The following is an 8589-nucleotide window of genomic DNA, read 5'->3' as shown; positions in this document are numbered from 1 at the left end:
AGAATATTTTGAAAGATTGATTCGACCTGAAAATGGGCCTGTATACCTCACAAATTTTGTAACAAGTACATGCTTGTAAACAAGGAGATTTGATGCAATTAAGGGAAATGTTTCACATTTCTTGTAAACACACCAACAGTATTCCACTGGTTCGCTGCTCCCTCTCGAGGCAGAAGTACAGAAGTTTATTTCTCGTCTTCCACCGAAACTCAGTCAATTTTGTAAGGGAATTCGGAGATCTACATCTCAAGACTAACTCTATACAGAAAAGGCCATGCCTGCAGACATAATAAGCACTGTTTTTGCAATAAAAATCATGTGGAGAAAGTCTGGATGTAGATGTATCGTCTACCAAGAAGGCAATAAGGACACCAAGTCCCCTGACACAGCTAGGTCAAGGTCAGCTAGCACCTGCTTTCACACCAGCAGCAGGATCCCTATTCTATGTTAGCTATCTAACTGTAAAAAGCAGCACGTATTTTCCACTAAACTTGCACGACCTTAACTAAAGCTTAAACAGTATTTTTATTGTAAGGTTGCTTCTAACTGCTGTGCATTTATTTCAATTTCTGCTTGAAATCCACTGCAAGACAAGCAAACTTGCACTGATAAACTGGCTTACAGTCACTATAAACATCTTCATGGAGGTTTGCAATGGCAATTAAGTCAGCTTCTAAATCAATTTTAATTGACAAAGCACACAAGCACACCTCGGTTGTAGATTCAAGCCAGTCAACAAGAGACAAGAGGCAGAGTACTTAAGTTTTAACAACAGCCACCTTACATGTTAAGCATGTTAGACCACCTATTCGAGGAGTTAAACAATCTCTGAAAGCCCTATATATGTGTATGAGCATACCGAGTTAATTTCTGAGGACACAGAAGAGGCAAATCTTACATGACTGAGCAACGTTATCACAAATCAAACTCAGGTTTTCAAGTTTCCATTCAAATCTAAGGCATCAGATAATCTGTTCAGCAAATACTGCCTTATCCAAGTTATTCAGTTTTCATTAATCTTCCGCAAGAAACATTTAAGATTTATTTCATCAAGCTTTTATAGGCCCCTAGAGTTTATGGACTACATTCATATGCCAAACTACATCCCCACACCCTAGCACACAGGGTGTCCACAGGCCCTTGCCCAGTCAGTTGTTGCAGCAGAAGCCACCCTATCTGGTCCATGAGACAAGTAAGATGGATGAGAACTGTGGGCAAAACCAAGAGCAAACGGAGAAGACAACTGTCTACACTAACCGTTAAGGACCTTCAATGATAAACCCTCTTTTTTTCTGGAGATTCACAGCTCTGGAAGTGTACTAGCAGTACATTCAGAAACTTCATTCTTAAATACAGCCAGTGATGATGGCAGCCAAACCCATAACCAGTCTCCTACGGACCAGAGTATCCACTAACGTCATGTTTGGGACAGTCATGTTTGACCCCCCTCTGTCCACACAGATTAAGACTACATTTCCCTAAACAGGGGGTTAGACTCAAATTCTCTTTCCCTTTTTTTTTCTTTAGGGTTTTTTTCCCTTATTCTGGCACAGTCTCCAGAGAAAGGCATGCGGAGCTGATTTCTCTTCCTGAGTAGCCCATAGCCTGGATGACTGAACTGAGAACCCAGGCCTTCAGCCACGTGCTTTGCACAACTAAGCTGTGACCACAAAGCCGTGTTTTTGAGCAACAGCAGTTACTCTTCAGCAATCTGTGTAAAGGTAAACCCATGGATGTACATCAAGGAACACTCAGAGCACATTCAGAGCCAATTGGACCAAGACGTAGAGGTGGCAAGACACCTGACTCAACCATGTAGAGGTGCCGAGCTGTTTTGTAGGAATAGGTGCAGACCTGTGGGCAGTACTCTTAGATGGTTTTGTGGGAACGTAAGTGAAATGTAGGTGCCTTTGCCCATTTATAAATCCAGTAAAAAGTGCTCATGAGCAGAGCAGAAACCTGGTAAGGTCATTCTTCGTCTTGGGAATGAAACATTTGATAAAATGCAGCGGTTAGAAGTTGAAACTAGAGAAACTCTGCCTAAATTTAAGGTCTCTGTTCAAAGATTCATAAGCCACTTTGACATTTCACCAGCCTGAAATGCAAAACCCAACTGAATCATCACCTGCCATACAAATGGTGCCGTGCAAAGCGCGGGCTCACAGTGTGCTACTACTCAGGTCACATGAATTTCACCCCGTTTCTCAAGCCAGCTGTTTGCCACCAACGATTCTGCAAGCCACCATGTGGCTTGAGACCTTGCCTAAGTTGGACACAGCTTTTGGAAAAGCAGGAAATAATCCTAGGAAGCTATGCAGCATGTTGCAGGTGAGGAGAACGTATCACGGCTCTCTTCTTTGCAAAAAGCAAGAAGACATGATTAGCATAGAAAATACACAGAGGAAACTAAACCAGACACTCAGGGGAATTGTTACAGTCATCTAATTACTTTAAAAAAAAAAAATTCTAAAAAAAACCCACACCAGTGAAACAAACTGTGTGTTGATCAGGTCAGTGATGCATCTAACTATCTAATCACAGCAATGCAAGCAGCTCGTATGGAACCACACACTTGTGTGGAAAGCGTCAGTACCACCTCTGCCGGCATGACATTTGTCTCTGACCTACTCATCAGTGATAGCAGAGATTGCAGGCTGTACAGTGATTTCCTGCAACTCCTTCATAAACTGAAAGCCATGAAAGTTTAGGACTCAGCAACTTATCACACAGTAAGAACTGCTTAAATATTTTTTTTTTTTTTGTCTTTTAGAATGATGTATCTGTCTAGCACTCAACAAATCTACTGGCTTTGGATCTTCTATGCCAACCTCCAGTCTGTTGCTTTATGAAGGAACAGTATCAAAACCATGGAAATAATCTACTACTCCCATTTCTAAATATATCAAAAGTATTGCAAACACAGAAATCACTTAACATAAGGTTCAAACTTAAAACAAAAATCCCCCCACATTCAGCTGAACAGCATTAAAAGTCTTCAGTTTGTGCTTATAATACCTATGTTTTAAGCCAGCTGAGCTTTTTGTAATTAGCAAGCCCTTATCCAGTAACACACCTGGTCAATGTCAGCATTCCGAGGTAGAAAATACACAATATTGTGTGTGATCTTCTTGGAGAGCCTGAAAATTTCAAATGTAGAAGCCAGTAAAGGAAAAAACAAGAATTGGGAAGGAGAAGTTGCTTTATATTCATTCATTTTGAAAGTATGTCTCTAATTCAGTTATTATGCAATTAAATTATAGTTAGCCTTCTAGGTGCGTGAGTTGAATACTCTTCTGAAATGCAGAACTTAGTATTGTCTAAATGCAGAACCTCTATTTTACCATTATTGCCCTAGAAAGTAGGAAAAAAAACAAACAAAAAAACACCTCTCTTTTTAAGAAAATTTAACTGAACTACATAGAAGTATTTGAGAAATTTGACTGGAGTTTATACCTAGTATGTTGGTTTTCTAATCCATTTCGTGGAATCTCTCTCATACATGCATACCAAGATTTCCTTACTCTTACAAATATGGCTACATTTTAGCCAAAAAGGAAACAACTGAGATTATTTTGGGGGAAAAAAGCCCAACACACTTCATATTTGATGAAACTATTATGCTAATACGTTCCAAGACGAATGAGTGCTGAATACTACTGTTAATAAGTTAGTATGGAATTTGATACATTAATTAAAAGGGTTAATATTTTGCTTGCACTCTTCTGTGATTTCCCAAGTCACAGGCAGGTGCTATAATTGAGAATAGTTTGAGTAAGATATTTAAAATAAGATATACCTTTTATAAATCAGTTAAAAACTGGAATTAATGACAAAGTCACAGCTCATGTAACTATTGCCTATATATACACACACCACATAGCTATTTGATTATTTCAGGGTATTTTAATAAAATAACATAAAGGAGTTAAAACTGTTGAAATAATGCTTTAAGTTAAGAAGCTACTACAATTCTCTAAAGGATTTTTTACTTTTAAGAATAACTCTTTATGACCTTTTTTTTTAAAATCAAAAATTGTAATAAAAATATTTAATTTTAGGTGGTCAAAGTCATATAGCTGAGGTTGGAGGAGGAGTACCAAACAAATGTGGCACATCTGGGACTTCAGCTGCTGGCCATACCATCCCCAGTCAGCCAACTGGACACGCAAAGCCCGTTCAAGACAGCGAGGAGAAGAAAGAGAGAGTAACACTCTTAAATGAGTGAAAAACCACGACAACGCGTAACTGTGAAAGGATATCCATCTGGACAAATCATGGTTTGGATATCGAAGATTTCGGCGGTGGCGTAGTCAGGCCCCCCCCAGGGTGGGCTGAGGAACACAACATCTGCTTGCAGGTCAGCAGCCAGCACCATGAAGTCTCCGCACACAAATTCTATCTGATCTGCCACGCCGTACACCTCGGCATTGTTGCGCGCAAGACTGAGTTTCTCAGGATCAATATCAATAGCAATCACTGCAAACGAGAGAGAGACCAGATGCACAGGTTAACGTGGACTGTGAATGCCACCTGACCACCAAAAGGATGTTTCAGAAGGAAGGTGTTCTCCAGCCACCAGATTCAAGTCACATCTATAATCTACAGTTGTGTGGAGAGTGACTACTTCAGTTTTGTAGGCCATGGTAGACATGAAGCTACAGTTCCTCAGAGGGGAAGGACCTGTCCTTGCCAGGCAGGAGCCGAGGTTCCACCAAGAGCAGAACCACTGCATTTACAAACCAGCAAGGGAAGCCACACAGCCAAGACTGGGAAGGCTCAGCTGCTGTTGCAAAGCTGGGAAGCTTTAGCTTTTGTCAATCATGCATCTACTACCGTAACAATCCTTCATCTCAGGTCAAGTAGTGGACAGGTAAGGCTGACCGCCCAAGAGAGGAAGTCCTCCTCGCTTCAATCTTGGCAGGAGCCTGACAGCCTAAACGGTGTCAATTAGAAACTTACTCTTCTCCTTTGTTAAGATAAACTGTGGCTCATCACATTGTACTGAAAATTGAGTTTAAAAAAAACCAAAACCCACCCAACGCAGCACAAGAGAGATGATACAAGGGCAGTACATAATCATAGAAATAAAAATTTAGTCAGGAAATACAAAAAGCTAAGTGAAATTTATGATCCATTCTATAAATATTTTCTAGCCTACCAAATTTAATGCAGTAGAAACTAACATTTGTCTTGCTCAGAAATTACTCCGAAGCATCAGATGAGCCAGTATTTTACCAGTGTGTTTGATGAATAGAGGCATATCAAGGAGTCAATGTTTTTAGAGAAAGCACTCTCAAAGTTTCACTGCAATTTCATTAGCTGGCAACAGGAACTTAGGCTAATATTAAGTCATCATCACTTTTCTGTACTTGGTTCTGCTGCACCTGCAGGTGATCCCATTCAAGTGTCTTAAGTACTATTCGCACATAATCTGCTTTTGAGTACACAGACTTGGTGCCACAACTGGGAAAAGCAGCAGCTTTGTGGCATCTCTGCATGTTGGACTGCAAACAGAACTCAACCTTTAGCAGCAATCTTCAGAGCATCCAATAGACTAGTTACTATGCCATGTAAAAATAACTTTGACTAGTACAACACAAATCCAACTCTGACCTAAAATAGAAAAGCAGTTTTATAGGTCCTTTTTAAGAACAGAAAGCTCACTGTGAGTCTGAGGAAGCACAAAAGCTTCTGTTGCTTCAGAAGCACTAAAAAAACACCCCAAAACCAGCAAACAAAGTGCATACTCAAATTTTTAGAGAAAAAGATTGAACAAACAAAACAGTGCACTATATACAACACCTGCTTACCTCTTTTTGAGGTCAGTGCAAACTGAATAGCGTTTCCTCCAACCCCACAGAACGCATCCACTATGATATCGCAGTTGAATGACTGACTAACACGGATGGCAATATGCTCAGCTATTTTCTCAGGAGTAACAGAAAACCAACCCTCTGCGAAGAAAAGGGAAGAAGTGTATTTTGGCCTCTGATTTCAAGGTCATCTAAATTAAAAACAATCAACCAATCCCCACACACAACTGAAGGTTTAGTGTTAATCTCAACAATTGTGGCTTAGTGCATTTGACCAGGAAATACAGGCTTTGAAGATGATAAACTCTGGTCAGTCCAGCAATTTGCTAAGCAAAATCTCACTGAAGCAGACAAACATGCCTGAATCTCAGTAAATGCTTTGTTGAACTTGGTGCTGAGGATTCTGGCTTATCAAGGACAAGTCCACCGAGACAGCTATGAAAAACTTTATACATCACGATTATGCTCTGTAACAAATAAAACCAGAAATACATTCTCTCTTATCCAACATGTTATTTTCTTTAGAGCAATGTCTGGTCTGCCAAATAATCTACGTGTTTACATGGCAGAGCATTAAAAGTGAAAGGCTTACAAAACCAACAAACCGAAGATACAAAAAAGCAGTAATCCTAATTCCTCCTTTACCTATAAATTTAGGATTTGGAAGTGGTTTCCAGGCAAACATGGAAAAAAGTAAATTTGAAAGTGATTGCTGAAAGTCAGGACAAAACTAGATCCATCAGCATATTTGAAGTTTCACAAAATTATTTTACAAAATACAGAAACAGAAAAATGTCATCCAGTTTATGAAAAAGCCCTGACCAAGCATAATTTGGGTACAGTATGATCTTCAGCAAACATCAGGACTAATGCAAACAAAGGTTTCCCATGCTAGAAGCTCCACTGAAGTCCAAGACTTCCGTTCACCTGCCTGCTGGGGGATAGAATATATCCAGAGGTGCAAACGCACACTCAGTAATGCTCCTCTTACAAGGAAACCAGTAACAAACTGAGAGAAGGGCCACAGGTTTGGATACATCTTACACCGCCAAGTCAGCACACTTCGTACTAAACACACCTCTGTCTAGTTTAATTCCCTCATCAAACCGAGAGAACAGCCGGTAGCGTTGTGCCCAGTACTTGACCAGCTCTGGATCAGCAGCAATCTCAGCAGGTATAGCTCCCAACGCAATTTTATTCCTCCTCCTCCTTTTTTTCTCCTTCTTCTTTGCAGTAATTTTTTCATCTACAGCTGGAAGACACTGCAAAAGTTAACAATCACTGTTCTCGTAGGCTAGGAATGTAATCAGTAGGTAGGTGAGAGTTAAGATATAAGGTGGTCATGTTTAACAACATTGCTAAATATCCTTTATTACTGCTGGCCAGATTATGCAGATTAGTGGTTTAAATTAAAAAAGAGCATGCTATATTTCAAGGGAATAGTGTTACCTGACAGGTATCAGTCACAGTCCTAAAAATCATAACAGTTCACCCTTTATTTAAGAGCCTTAACAGGCTAGCCATCATCTTCAACTGATGGCAATAAACTCTACATAGTGAGCAAACAAGTGGATCAGACACCAATTTAACGCCCTTATGTAAATAAGAACCAACCTAGACAAAAGTTTTACAGTAGAAATCTAACATAATTGAATTACTGTAGGAAGGATTAAACTGTATGTAGAAACCTGAACAATCCTGTTTTCCTTTGTTTACGGTCTTAAATAGAAAAGTTTGTACTATAGATTTTTTTTTTTTTCCCCCTAGAAAATAATTTTAACCAACACATGCTCCCCAAAACTCAGCAATGTCTATGTGAGGACCCAAAACATGACAGTCTGTGCATCTGCCTGAAGTTAATCACCCTCATCCTTACAGGGGAAAAGGGGTGTGAATTGGAGACCTGCTAGATAGTGTCTAGGATCAACAATGACTGTTTATCTACAAAGAAATAGTGCCAATATTAAAGCAAGACCTGGGATTCTGGCATTACACAAATAAGCTACTTCTGCTACCATAGCTCTCCATCGGCCTCATTACCCCTTAGACCTAACAAGTCTCTTTGAACAAACCAAATAAATAAATACCACACAACGCTGTGATTTGGGAAGGCAGTATTAAGTCCACCGCCAATTCATTTCTGGTTTGTAGGGAACTAATGTACCTTGGTCGACATCCTCTGTCTCTTCCCGGAGATAATCAGGAATATCCAGAGAGATGAGCTGCCGCCCATGGCTGTGCTCCGGTTCCCCTGCACCCTGGTTATCGGAGTCGCTCGCTGCCGCATCCTCCGCTTCCTCCTCAAGGTTACTCCCTCCAAGTTCTGTGAAGGCCGCTGAAGACGGTGGCTTTTGGTTTTCAGCGTTCGGTGTTACAGTCTGTGCGGTGATAATGCTTTCCTGATCCTCCGAGTCGCTGTTCACAGACAACGCCTCCACTTTACCCTGAGGGGAGGCTGTCTGGGATGTGGTTTCCTCCTCAGGTTTTTTAACCTGCTTTAGGAACTCTTCCACCTGCAATTGTCAAGTATCACAGATGATTAGATGGTGCTGTTAACCAGCTACCAAGAGCACAGTTTACAAGCCTTACAGTTCAAAAGCATCTGCCATGCAGGCACTGTCTACCACATGTATTTTGAAAAAAGTAAAATATTCAGAGTCAAAACATGCAGGAAGCAGTGACAGGACAAGGGGCACTGGCTTTAAACTGGAAGAGGGATGATTAGATGAGATATTAGGAAGAAATTCTGCCCGGTGAGGGTGGTGAGGCAGTGGCA

At 40.5% G+C, this 8589-nt stretch overlaps 1 protein-coding gene across 1 annotated transcript in view; it reads right to left on the bottom strand.

Annotated features, from left to right (window-relative positions):
* Positions 1-3073: 3073 nt before the first annotated feature.
* The window catches only part of TGS1 (trimethylguanosine synthase 1), a gene marked incomplete at both ends in the record, with an annotated part of 14898 nt that continues 9382 nt past the window's right edge, over positions 3074-8589 (bottom strand). The window contains 5 exons of the mRNA XM_009697226.1: positions 3074-3152; positions 4260-4476; positions 5811-5954; positions 6892-7075; positions 7988-8326. Of these exons, the coding sequence (XP_009695528.1) occupies positions 3074-3152; positions 4260-4476; positions 5811-5954; positions 6892-7075; positions 7988-8326 (963 nt within the window). The remainder of the gene's footprint in view (positions 3153-4259; positions 4477-5810; positions 5955-6891; positions 7076-7987; positions 8327-8589) is intronic.

Source organism: Cariama cristata, unplaced genomic scaffold (genome assembly GCF_000690535.1).
Source record: "Cariama cristata isolate BGI_N322 unplaced genomic scaffold, ASM69053v1 scaffold1723, whole genome shotgun sequence".
NCBI classification, from domain to species: Eukaryota; Metazoa; Chordata; class Aves; order Cariamiformes; family Cariamidae; genus Cariama; species Cariama cristata.
Note: the sequence above shows the minus strand (reverse complement) of the source record. Positions and strands in the feature narration are given on the sequence as shown.